At 44.7% G+C, this 13,258-nt stretch overlaps 1 protein-coding gene across 1 annotated transcript in view; it reads left to right on the top strand.

The window, feature by feature from the left end:
* The window catches only part of SH3PXD2A (SH3 and PX domains 2A), a 253,922-nt gene that overhangs the window by 174,400 nt on the left and 66,264 nt on the right, over positions 1-13,258 (top strand). Inside the window, exon 8 of the mRNA XM_039553504.1 lies at positions 7,442-7,573. Coding sequence (XP_039409438.1) covers positions 7,442-7,573 — 132 coding nt within the window. The remainder of the gene's footprint in view (positions 1-7,441; positions 7,574-13,258) is intronic.

Genomic DNA, 13,258 nt, shown 5'->3' on the forward strand with positions numbered 1-13,258 from the left:
TTTTTTCCTGTTCTGCTTACTGCTTTTAGCTAAATGCATGTTGCTAGTTTGGCTGAAAAAAAAATCTGTGCATGATGAGAGTGCAAATATAAGTGATTCATTGCATTGCATGGTGCTCGAGAAGGTTAATGTTGAAACACAGTGATGCTCAAAAGTCTTACGTACATTTGGCAAGTTCATAGCTCTCCATGCTGCTCCAGTTCATGTGGCCTTTCAGTTTGCTTCTCATCCAAATGAATCCCCAGTTTCCAAAACAGCTGTTCTTCGGTCCAGATCTGCCATAGGTTGTATCCTGATGTGTCAAGCTGGTAGAGCAGACTTGAATTTGGGTATGATCTTTACCTATGATTTATGTGTCCTAGCTGGGCTGTGGCTTGGAGATGAGAACAGAAGCCAGTTTCATGCTCCCCAAGCTCTAGCTGAGGTTATGAACCTGCTGCATGAAGTGGAGACTCTAACCCAAGACTTGAAAAGTGTTTAATTTTGTACTTTGGACAAAGATGGGCACCACACAGCCACACCCTAAGAGGTGCTGTGGTGGGGCACTACTTTGGTCACTCTGACTGCTGTTAAACTCCTTGGCTGGTCTGCTTTGTGCCGTGTGGAGGGGTGGGAATGTGTAGTGCCTCTGAGCAGGACTGGGGCAAATGCCAGAGTATACTGGTGACTTCAGCCTGGTGGAAGACCCAGTTTGGCAGCTGTGTGAAAATCTCCAAGCAGTTTAACAGATTTGTGTGCAAAATACTTAAGTATTCTTAACTGTTGCTACCTGTAACCTAGTTGGTTGGAATTGTTGTTCAGAGAGCCAACTTTCCAAGAAGGAGTGGAAAGGGGACTCAACTTTTTACTTTCACCCTCCTGCCTCTAATTTTTCTTGGCTCTGTTTTAAAACCTAGCAGATCAAAAATAAAAAATAAAAATCCCGAGACTAATAAGCTCCACTTGGCAAAGGTCAGCACTGAATTTTTCTGTTGGTCAGGATTTTGTTGGAAATGCTGCTGAGGGCTGTAAAGAGGGGAGAACTGAACTGGAGTAGCCGCTTGAGAGAGTGCCTGCCATTTACCATGGGCCAGGCTCATTCCTGAGGCGTTCCCTGTGGGGGGCTGTGTTTTGCTGCTGGTTTTAGCTGTGCATCACGTACACTCCAGTGCTGGAAGCCACAGTCTACCTTCAAGCTGCCACTTGTCCCAGACTCCTGAAGGCTTAGCCAGATCTTGGTTCTAGGATACTACATGTGTCTTATGCTGAGGAATGCATCCAGGAACCTGGTTAATTTTCTGCTCCATATTCTCTTCTTGGTGGCAATGTGTGCTATTGGCATGGGCCCCCTACAGCTGTTTGTAGCAGCAACCCAGGAGGTCAGGAGGGACTTGGTGCAACTCGTGGAATCTAGACCAGATTTTGGCATGATTAGCCAAAAAGAAAGGCTAGAGCTTTGGCTACTACTGCCCCATGTACTGAAAGGCTTGCAGAGCACATGAGCACTGTGGAATTGAGGAGGGTGGAGGGATGCACACTCATTTAGGGAAAAACTTCTCGTGCATCAATCATGGCTGCTAACATGGGGTGAGAGGATTTACAGGCTGACCTGGCCATTGCTGAGTGCATGATGCTCAATCTTGTTTTATTCTTGGTCATTCTTTGGGATTTGGACAAGGCTTTAGGCCAAACTTCTCTGGCTTTGGGTCTTCCGCCCTTGGTCAGATCCAAACCATTCCCTTTCTGCTTTGCACCCATCTCTATCTAATGGCAGGGTGTCACCTGCTTCTGAAACTCCCTTCTGGAAATGCAAGAGTGTGTCTTTGTGCTTTGTAAAAGAGCTACCTGGCCAAGCTCAGGGAAGAACTACAGAAATCATAAGTGTATTAATAACCCATTTGGTAGACTTACCCAAATGTTTATTTTTGTCTATAATTGGCAATAATCCAGACCTTGACACACTGGGTTTGTACTGAATTTCTGTAGTAACTTTGGGAGGTGATGAACTTTTGTCTCTGTCCCTAAAGCTTTGTGGCTCAGAGCTGCTACACCAAGAGCCTCTGAGCTCTGAAGCTAAACACTATTAGGTTTGGGAGGACTGCTGTTTGGCAGGAGGGATGAAGATGAATCCCCTTCACTCACAGCTTGTGGCAATAGTAGTCTTACCTCCAGGAATAATTGTTGTATAAATACAGTCTGAATTTTGGTAAGTGGCAATGGGGCTGAAGTGTGACAGGCTGGAGTGCAGGAGTATCCAGGAGATGAGTCAAAGCCCCGATTGTTTAGGGGACATAAAGAATAAAAAACAGAAGGACAAAAATCCAAAACACCAAGACAAAACAAAAACCCTCTCACTGAATAGAAGTGAGATCCTAAACTGAGAAACACAGTTTTGATCTGAATCCATGTTGTCCCCGTAGAGATTTGTAGCAGGTTTCATCAGTCTCATCTTGCTGCTTACTCTAGGAACTGGTTATTTTAGGAACTGCTTTTCCAACACTGCTGCAATGTGATGAACTTTTGTGTACTCTCGCATGCATTACATGGCAAATTCTATTTTATCTTGTGTGCAATACACAATCCAATTTTTAGGCAGACCTAAGCAGTCTATCTTAACACAGTTAAGGATAAATCATGGGTGGAAGGCTCAAAGAAAACATGCAATTTTAATGTTTATTATAGTTATGTGGTACTTCTGATAAGAAAGAAAAGAGGTGAAGTTTTTAGGGGAAGGAATTCCATGTGTTTAGAGCTGGGTGTATGATTGCTGTAAGGGGTTAGACTGATCAGAGGATTTTAAGAGTAGGCTTGCTGCTATTCTGGGTTGGGTTTTTTTTTTTCCCGTTGTCCTTCCCCAAAAGGAGTTTTCCAGAGATACATAAAAGTTTACCCTTCAAGAACTGGCTTTAACAAGAAACCACAGCTCTAGATCCAAGCTCCCACAGTTACTCCTCCCTACGCATGGAAGGGAGCTCTGACATTATCTTATGGAATGCCAGGACACTCGGGGCCATGTCTGCCAGACACCCCTGCGTGCAGAGCCTGCACGTGTCCCCAGCAGTTGTGCCCATGTCGGAAGGGCTGGACTACCTGCCAGCTGGTTGTTCAGCTGTGACTCACCCTTGTGGAGTTCACTGGCCGTTTCTGTGGTTTTGGCTGCTTCTGCAGGACTTCCACTGACCAGCCCAGTACTAATTCATTTAGTCTCAATCTGTAAACACTTGATTGATAATCATGAAAGAGAAATATAAAAGCCTGTGTGCTGTATGGATTAAAAGAGCAGACATGTTTATAGCCTGATAACAACGGAGTAATCTGGCAAAGATCGGGAGTCTCACATTCCCATATCCAGATGATTTTATTTTTGGAGTCCAGTTGGTGGTTTTCATTTTTGGCTATTGCAAAACCATCGTAGGTCTTAGCTGTTGCAACACAGGAGGAGGAGGATGTTGTTGGAACGGGCACTCTGTGCTCTTATTTAGGAGGCTTTTACAGTAGTTGCTGGTCTCTGAGTACAGCAGGAGGAATGATGCTCCCTCCTCGCTGCCTGGTGAGGGGGACAGGGTGTAACTGTGTCACTTAATAGTGCCAGCTGTGAGGGGCATGGACAAGCTCCAATGACATTTCTGCTCAGCCCCAGGAAGAGAATTGCTGAGGTGAGGAGCGGGAGGATTGTAAAGTGGAGCCCTATGGAGAGGAGGAGGGGTATCCTCAAGACTTTAACCAGGAAACGGACTCGAGGCAAAAAGAAATGGAGAGGCAAGCAAATTCTTATTTCAGCCAGCAATCTGTGCTCTGCTCTGGGGAGGGCTTGCAAGTTGGAGCTTAACCAAAATAGTAATTCTGCTTTTTTGGGGTGAGAGGAGGGGGGACCTTTACCTGGCACATCAGTGTTATCCTATCCTCTGCTCTCCACTTCTGCCTGGGCTAAAGACGCTTTTTAAAAAGTAGGGCTATTGTGTCAGGACGGCATTGCAGCTGCATGTGAGCTTGCTGGGGAACTCGTGCCATGCTGCATCCCTCTTCTCTGGTGTGCTCACACTGAGCAGGCTGTTACTCTTCAATGCATGCTGTGTCCTGTGTTACAAATTAGACCTGAACTGATTGGCAGGGATGCGGAAGCGCCCATGGCTGTGGGTGTAATTGGTGATGTGCTCCCTGTGGTGTTGCCTGTCTTGTTCTTTTGGATCCCCTTTGGGGAGTCTGACATAGTGTCCCAGTGATGTTGTGGGCATCCTGAGTGTCACTGAGGAGTAATTCATCTAAAGATGCTTGTGGGGGATGGCAGGCTGAGGAGGATTAAAGTCCCTTACCCTACTGACTGTGCCTGAAGGGAATGTAGTAACAACCGAAGCCAGGCTACCCAGAAAATGGTTAAGGCTTTTGGTTACTGGAGGGAGCTGTTTCTCTGTCTTTTCCTCCTCCTCTTCTTCCTTTCTTTCCTCTGTTACTGAAATCTTCCCCACCCTAATCTTGGGTGACCATTATTCCAGGAGCCACAGGGACACTATGCTTTGAAAGGGGGATATCCTCTAGGCATGATCTGCTGCAGCTGTAAATGAACAAGTTTGTTTGACCTTGGTTACTTCCTAGACCAAGGAATTTATCACCCTATTTTTTTTTTTTTTTTGTCTTAATAGGAGCCCTGTAGCACTTATACAAGCATCTGTTAAAACAATCTCTTAATTGTATGTGTTCCTCCAGCCACTGTAGTGACAAAGAAATCCTCCTGCAGTGACTACCTTATCCAAGGCAGAACAGAGTAACCCAGAGAAGCCCTGCTGGGTTTCAGATATGAGAATGCAGATAGAACCTTTTTGTTTTTTGAGGCAGAGTTGTGGAGGTGGATTTGAAGTGCTGATTCTCCGTGTTTCCTGGCAAGGGCATTCCCCTGGCACACGGTCCCTGGCTTGGCCTCTGTGGCTGCTGGTGGAGTGTTTGCCAGCCTGTGCTCCAGCCTGGTCCTCTCCTTGTTCCCAGCAGGGACACGGGCATCACATGAACACGGCTCCTGCCACCAAGCCAATGCAGTGTTTCAGATTTTTTTGCCTTACTCTAATCCCATGAAAACTGCCTAGTAGATTGGAGGAAAGAAGGCATTTGGGTTGTTGGTTCAGCAGTTTGCTTCCTGCATGTCCCCTGCTCCCCTTGCCACTGTTTGGTCCCTCTTGCCTTTCTACACACCAGATTCTCTGCTGGTGCACGTGCGTAGACATAAGTCCAAGATGGCTTTTTTTTCTGGTTAAAAAACTAGTATTTATCTTAAGACTAGAACAAAATAAGGGTTGTAGGTGTTACTTGCCTGAGAATGTTGAAGGAAGATTATAATGCTGCTGGATTCTGCACGGGAGAAAAGACTGTGTGGGAAACCGTGTGAAACAGAGGAAAGTATCTCATTGTACTCTAGGTAGCCCAACTAGCACTGGTTTAAACCAGAGTGCACGAGTCAGGTTGATTGATCATGAAAAGAAACACGATGCTTATGTGGAATGGACAGCTATGGTGAAAATTTGTATTATAAATTTCCATGTTGTCAGTTCATGGTCTTCTCCTCCTATTCCTGCTACTGGCTGTGGTTCAACTGTCTATAGAAAAGCTAAATCTCTTAAACACAAGTTTCTAGAGGAGATGACTCCTCTTTAAAGAAAATTAACTTACGTAATCTGAGGAGAGGCAGAGGCATGCTTAGGGAGCAAGGAAGTCTTCTAATTTTCTGGATTTCTTAAATCTGGTCCAAGGGGAGGCATTATGATAGTGTTTCCTTTCAGGAAACAGTTGAATTAATTGCTTTTTCTTCTAGGATTTTCATTTCACAGGATGCTGTTTTAATGGCTGATGCATTCTTTACCTCTTTCTTGGCAGGGATGCTAATTACTTGTCTGTAGAATCACTTTGCATCTCCAGCCCAAACACATACGAACATGCTGAGTTTGGAAATATAGCACCCAACATCCTGTGCTTGGCTGTCAGTCCCTTGACTTTTCTGGTGGACAGTTTCAGACCATGCTGCTTCCTTCCCATCTCTGATAGCCAATTTGTCATCGGAAATTCAGGAAAACCCGGAGCTGGCTCCTGGGTCTGTCCCGGCTGTATAAAATGGGACATTCAGCAAGTTGTATATCTGCTTCTGTCTTCCCTTTCCATCCACATCTTAATCCAGAGAGACAGGAGCTGCCTCTTAATATGTAAAATGTGTAATAATGCTGGTGTCCCAAACTGCTGTCATTGAGAAAACCTGTAAAATAATTTTACGTTAAAGCCTGTTGGCTCTTACAAAGTAAAGACCTAAACCGACAGGTTTTCATGACTTTTCAAGGCGGTTTCTAGGCCAAGCACAGCCAGACTGTGCCTGGGTTTGGGAGTGCAGAGGACCTGTCTGCACTGTTTGTGTTGCATTACAGAGCCGAGATGCAGCAGCCCAAGGGCTCCCTCCACATCTGGCACAGTGCTGTGCCTGCCTCGTGGCTCCACCTCGAAATGCATGATTTCGGTATGGGGGTGAAAAAGTCAGAAATAATTAAAAAAAAAAAAAAAGGAAAGAAAGACCAGTGATGTGGAGGAAGGGAGGGAGAGTGGTTATTTTGCACTTTTTGTGGCCCCTGTTCGCGTGAGCGCCTGCTCTCATTCATAAATGGCTCTGACAGCCGAAAGCCCTTGGTCCGAAGAGAAACCAAACAACTGGGGGTTGGCTCCGAGGGCTCCAGAAGGGCGATGGAGAGGGGGAGCCGAGCCCCGTCCTGCCGGGGCTGCTCTGCCGGGGGAATGCGGAACTGCAGAGCTGGCGGGGGGCAGGGGGGGTGGCCGTGTTTGAGCAGGGATCTGGCGCTATAACTTTTTTTTCTTCTTCTGTTTCAAGTAAACACTCTTCCCCGCCCTCCCCTCGCTCCCTCCACCCCACCTCCCTCTCTTTCAGTCCTGCTCATGTGTTTCTATTTAAGGGCTGCAGTGCAGACGAATATGATTGGCATCTACAGCCCCCTCTTGACTTTCAGCTCAAGCCTTTAGAGTGGAGAAGGAGCTGAGCCGCCAAGGGGAGAGCTGTTTTTTCTTTGGGTTTACTGGGGGGATGGCTCAGCTGTGGATTTATACTGCTTCTGCCCAGGATTTTTCTCTCTGAATGGGAGCAAGGATTGTGGAAACCATGTTGGGAAGAGGTTTATTTTCAGAATCCATCATGAAACTGTGCAACTAATTCACTTTTTTGGCTCCTTTTTAAATTTTTTTTTTTCTCCCCTTTTTTCTTCTTCTTCTCTCCAATGTCCCTCTGTGCTGCTGGGTTGTGGGCCAGAGGAGGCTGTTTCTATATGGCCAGCCATTTGGGGATATGCTGCGAGCCAAGGTTGTTTGCTGATTCGCTTGGCTCTGGTGACAAGTTGGCCTGTTGTGAATCGGATGGACGGAGGTCGCTCTCAAGGAGCCATGGCTGGAAGCTGGCTTACGGCTTGCTTTTTCCCTTCCCCAGGTGCTGATGCTAGTTCTGAACCCATGATCCTGGAGCAATATGTGGTGGTGTCCAACTATGAGAAGCAGGAGAACTCTGAGATCAGCCTCCAGGCTGGAGAGGTCGTGGATGTCATAGAGAAAAATGAAAGTGGTAAGTTATATTTGCTCCTTTTCCCTCTTCCAGTGGTCCGATTTTTGCATTTGTTCCTCTGCTTTCAGTTTCCTCATTGCTACTTGTTAGCTGTACGTTTGCTCCATCTGGTACAGTTACTATGTCTGGCAGAGGATGTTGAAGTTTCTCAATGTTGACTTGGGCTGGGGGCCAAATGTTGCCTTCTACTGTAAGAATGTTTCATAGGTTTTGTGTGTTAATTAGCCAAGGTACACCAATGGAAAATGAAGGTGACTGAGAGAAGGATCTGCAGCTAATGAAGCTGATGTATAGTAGGCTGCTATAGTTGCCCTGCTGTCTCTTCAAGTTTCTGTCAGTATTTCCATTACTAACTCCCTTTGCAGAGGATTTATAGGATGAGTGTTTAAAAATTGCTTGGGATGAAACTTGGCTTGACAGCTTAGCCCGTGGCCCAGAGCTCTGTAGGGAGGGGAGAGAATGTGCGTAGATAAATACGTGGCCATGCATAATTTCAAAACTTCTTGCAGAAGTGTTAATTGGGGGATTTTGAGGCAAAGAGGTAGAGGCTGTCATGTAAAAGCAAGATAAAATCCCCTTCTGCCATGCATGGAATAACCAGCTTGCACTTGGAAAATGAGATTTTTGGCAAGTGTTTGTATAGATGTCTTTTGTGTGCTTTAAGTTTTGGATGCCTGGTAGCTTTGAGTTGGGCAGAACACATGCAGGAGACTGTGTACGTGTGAGTGGTTGGAGTGGCTTAGCAGCTGGTTTGAATAACTGCCTGTCTTCAGCAGCTCCCCCTCCTCCCCTCCAGCACTCTGTGTGTATTAATGCAGAGCTCTTGTCCAGGACTGGTTTCCAGCCCACTCATGACTTGTGTGTCCTCATCCAGGGGAGCTGCTGACATTTGGATCTGTTCAAGCCAAGGCTCACGTTGTGGTACCTCCACATTAAGAGCCCTTGCCACTGGCAGGCTCTGGAGAGTGCTGGGCACACCAGAGCTTGGGGACACTAGGGCACCCTCATCTGAGGTTCAAATTCAGCTTCCAGAGCTTTGAGCCAGGTTATCCACAAAGGTGACCATGCACTGTATTTTTTTTCCCCCCTCTTTTAATGGAGTGGTAATTTCTCTGCTGTATGAGAGCCTCATGTGTATTTGGCTCAATGTGATACAGTAATTTGCTGGCTGGTGATTTAGTGTGGAGTCCAAAAGGATTGTGTGTGGAAATGCACTGGCTAGTGTGAACAGAAATACCTATCTCCTGGGTACTGACTGTGTCACTTGCAAAACTAATGGGAACCAAACTGGTCATCTGCCCCACTTTGAAGCAATAGTTAGGATTGAAGAGGGAAAAATGTCTTTACTTCTTGAACTGTCTGGCCTAGTGGGCAAGCATCCTGCCTTCCAAGCCTGCGGCTTCACTGTCAATAGTGGGTGTCACTGCCATCAGAGCAAGCCTGGTTATATTGTGGCAACTTATATTCATATTCATGATATCCTTGTCTTGGGTAATGGCTTATGGAGCCAAGGGAATTAATTGGGCTGTTTAAATAATACAAGCAGTGTCTGAATTCCAGTTACAGTTCCTTTGTGTTTTCTTTTAGTGTGGCCTCTCTGCCTTGCACAGTTCAGACCACATTGTATTGAACCACATGGTATGTGGAGATAGAAATGGAGAATGTCAGGGTTTGAATTAATTAGTGGGTCCAGAAATGTGACTCTTCTAAGGGAACATCCTTGAACTTGGATTACACTTCTTAAAACCATATTTGGATACTTGGCAACCAGATAACTTAATGTCCATGTAAACACGAAAGGAAATCTGAAGGCCAGAATTCCATGCTGTGATCTTGCTCTTTATATTTATGTACGTACAAAATAAAGCTATATCCATATCCTTAAAAAAAACCAAACATATAAGCACATAAATCACAGACTGGGGATGGAGAGAGCATCCCTTGCTTGGATGACTGTTTTAACTGTTCTGGTAGAGAACTCATGATTTAGTTGTTCCAAGAACAGGACTCCAGACATAGTCTTTTAATTCTCCCCTAGGTTAGGGATACCACAGGAATTACTTCAATATTCTTGTATTGTTGTCTTGTATTTTCAGCTACTGCTGAACCTGTGGATGGCATGTCATGAAACTAGGAAAAGTTTCTCAAGTGTCAACTTTCAGAACTCAGGAATTATGGCTTGAATTTGAGTATCTGCTTAGTGTAAGCAGGCACCTAGAAGATGTGGTTATGACCTCTAAGAACATGGGGATATAATTTTCAAGAAAATAAGATTATTGGACTATGCCCATACATAATAATTAATTTGACTATGTTGTTATGTTGGCTTGTAAGTGTTGTGAAACTCTACCTGTGATGTATAAATTAGACTTATTCTTCTAATCCATACAAAGGTGATGCAAGGTGTTATGGATGTCACCTGCAGCAGGGGACAATGTCTTCAATGAAAGGAAGGAAGAGTGGCTGGACAGGTTGTTAGCTGACGGCAGAGAAGTCCTGTCAGGCTGGACGGTGTGTGTTGGATGTGCTGTTGGGCCAATGTTTTGAACTTCCTTGTGTGTATAGACATGTATATAGTATATCATATGTCTGCTTTGGGTGTTTCTTTAACTGAACTTTGGGGAAGTTAGATGTGTAAAGGCACAGATGACGGTTTCATTTTAAAACCTTGCCTGAATAGAGTTGCCTGCTGATGCCAAGGATGCTTAAATGGTTCTTTTGTTTTCTGGAGTAGAAAAAACTTTAACTTGGCTTTGTTGCATGGCTTTCATAAGAAAGAAACACCTTCACTTTACTAGTGAAATGTCCCTATTTTTTTTACACGAGGAACCTCAAAACCAGTTTCCAAATGATGGTGCATGTTTCATGTCCTGCTGGGTGTTTTCTTCTGCACACTTCTAGGGCCTGAGCTAGAGTTACCACCTTTTCTGATGTTTACCTCCAAATTGTATGCTCTCCTGAAAGGACGTAAGCTGTGCTTGTTCAAAGGCCAGTGTATAAGGCAGATGTAGAAGGGGGAAAATATGGTGTTTGATTTATTGAAGCCTTATCTAGTTTTCATCAAGCTACTTTAGCTTCATCTTAAGTGGGTTACACTTACTGTATAGTATTATTCAGTGTAGCTTTTATCATATAAGAGATGGTATTTAAGGTGTCTCACAGGCAGATACGAGACAAGGCCCTACCAAATGGGCTTGTACATATTTGGTTTTCTCTTTCACTGAAAGAGCTGGCTAAGTTGTCTTCATTATTGTGCCAGTGAAAGTTATTGCTTGCACATCATTTGAAGTTAGAACTTCTGTCCTGTATTATGACTTAAGAGCAAGGTCAGTGTAGCATACGTGGTGAATAATTTCCAAAACCCTTCCTCTGAGTTGTGAAGCCTTTGGGTCACTATAACCTGGTTGTTGCCGCAATTACTATGGAAGCAAACCTTGGTAGACTGAAATAAAGCTGTTGTACTTCAGAACAAGTTATTTAGTAGTGTACCAGCTCTCAGACCTCAGTATTTGGTTTTTGCAGCAAATACCTATCTTGCCTCAACAAAGATTGTCCTTCAGATCTTTATTCTGTTTATAAGAGCAAAATACCCAGAGTGTGCCTGTTGTATCTGATTAATATTTATCTCTTTCTTTTAGCTGGGGAGGAAAATCTGCATGTAGCAATAGTCGCACATGCATCAGGAGAAAAAAGGAGGTTTATAGTCTCTACAGGTGTTGTCTGGGAACAGGCTGTAGTTACAGGGCTTGTGTTTCTTGCTAGAAGTGACTGGGATTTGTTTAAAGGCATGGTGTAATCAACCTGCTCTGTCCAACACTATCTAAATATTTCTGAGTTGTTTCAGAAAAACTATGTGAGTAATTGGCATAAGTCCTGTCTGTTGACTACATAGGCTTCTTTAAACCTTAACCAAAAAAACCTTAACCTCGTGGAATGACTTAAAAATGTATTTCTGTTGCAGAAAAGAGATGTTGTGACTTCAAAGCAGGAATCTGACAGATATCTTTAAGTTGGAAGAGGGAGGGACTGGGCCAGAGCAGCTCCCTCTCTGCTATGTTTTGCATGGATGTGGCTTGAAACGGTCAAGCTATAAACTGTGTCGGCAGTGTTTGCAATGGAAAACCTGACAAACAGTGAAGTATGAGCACACTCCAGAGCGCTGCTGCTGCTCTGCTTGCAGGCAGAATGGGAGCTCTTTCCTTGCAGCCCCTGGGAGCCGTGCCTGCGGTGGAGGCGTTGTGGGATGGCGTTCTCAGCTGGGCTGAGCAGAACTGAAGCCATTTCCTCTGCAATTACATAACTGCAGACCAATTTTCAATGTTACAGTACATGTAATACGTAAAATAAGGCTATTATGGTTAGTGTAACTTTATCAGGACACAAAGGAATCTCTGGGAAGGGAGGCTGCTCTGCTCCCTTTAAAAGTGGGATGTGGGACTTGGCACTGAAGTATCCATGAGGAAGATCTCTGCTCATCTGGGAGTCCTGGCTTAAAGGACTTGGGACTTGCTGGTTGCCCACACAGTGTCAGGAGATGAGTGTGTGCCTGGCAATGTCCTCTGCTACACCATTTGGTTTCACTGGCGCTGCTCAGTGGCTGCAGTTGTGAGCTAGGAGAGGGACATAGGCCACAGCTCTCAGTTCCTGGGGATGCACTGGCTTCCCTGTTGGAAGCTCCCTCTTCTCAGATTGAGGGCTTTTTGAGTTAGGCTTCTGGATCTTCATGGGGAACCCAGCACCCTTTATTTGAAGGTGTTGCTTTCCAGGGTTAAGTAAGTGTGTTTATTTGGTACCACATGGGGCCAAGATTACTTTCGTGGTTAACTGCTGCATCTTGGCTAAAGGCGCACCCTTAAAGTGTTCTAAGTAGAAACAGAAATATGGTTTCTTGAAACTCATGGACCAATCTTGCATCTTTATATCCCTTCTGCCATGCCTGTTTTTGCAAGTTGCATTGATTTTTAGTCACCTTTCCTTAGTGTTGGTGGGGCTTTTGTTTTAAATTTTGTAGAGATCAGTGTTTCTATCTTGCATCTGCTTTTTGCTACTCTGCCTCTTTTTCTAGGTCCTTGTCTTTCTGATCCTCCCTTTATACACAGAGGGGATCATGTGCACTGCTAGCAAATGTCTCTGAGCATTGGTATTATCTTGTAAAAGCTGGCCAAACCCAGTACACTTCTGTTTATTCTAGCAGATAAGTGGCAATCTAGCAGCTTTCTAGGTTTCAAATGTGGCTGTAGCTCTACACCAAATTGCAAATGCAGTTTCCTAGTTTGCTTGTGAATTGTCAATAACTTTGCATCCACTAGTCAGATGTGCTGCCAGACACAGTAATTGCCAACATTATGCTCTATTTCAGGTGCAATTGTGCATGTTGGGTTTCTTTAGAAAGTGACTTTTTTTCCCTTTACATAGCATTTCAAGACTGTGTAGTTCATCAGATATGATGCAGGACTTGATTTCTGTTTGTACACCCAGCCCAACCTTGCCCTGCTGTTTGCTCTGAGAAGCTACTTCAGTTGTCTGTGTTTCCACTTCTTCCCAGTGTGGCTGTGTATTTGAGTTTCAAGCCTTGTAGGGGAGACCAAGGTCATGATATAAGAAGTAAATCCTCCCTTATAGAGCAGCCCCTTCTCTTGATCAGTCCTTGAGCTGTGCCTGGAATTTGAGGAGGAGAAACAAACA

Source organism: Corvus cornix, chromosome 6 (assembly GCF_000738735.6).
Source record: "Corvus cornix cornix isolate S_Up_H32 chromosome 6, ASM73873v5, whole genome shotgun sequence".
Lineage (NCBI taxonomy): Eukaryota > Metazoa > Chordata > Aves > Passeriformes > Corvidae > Corvus > Corvus cornix.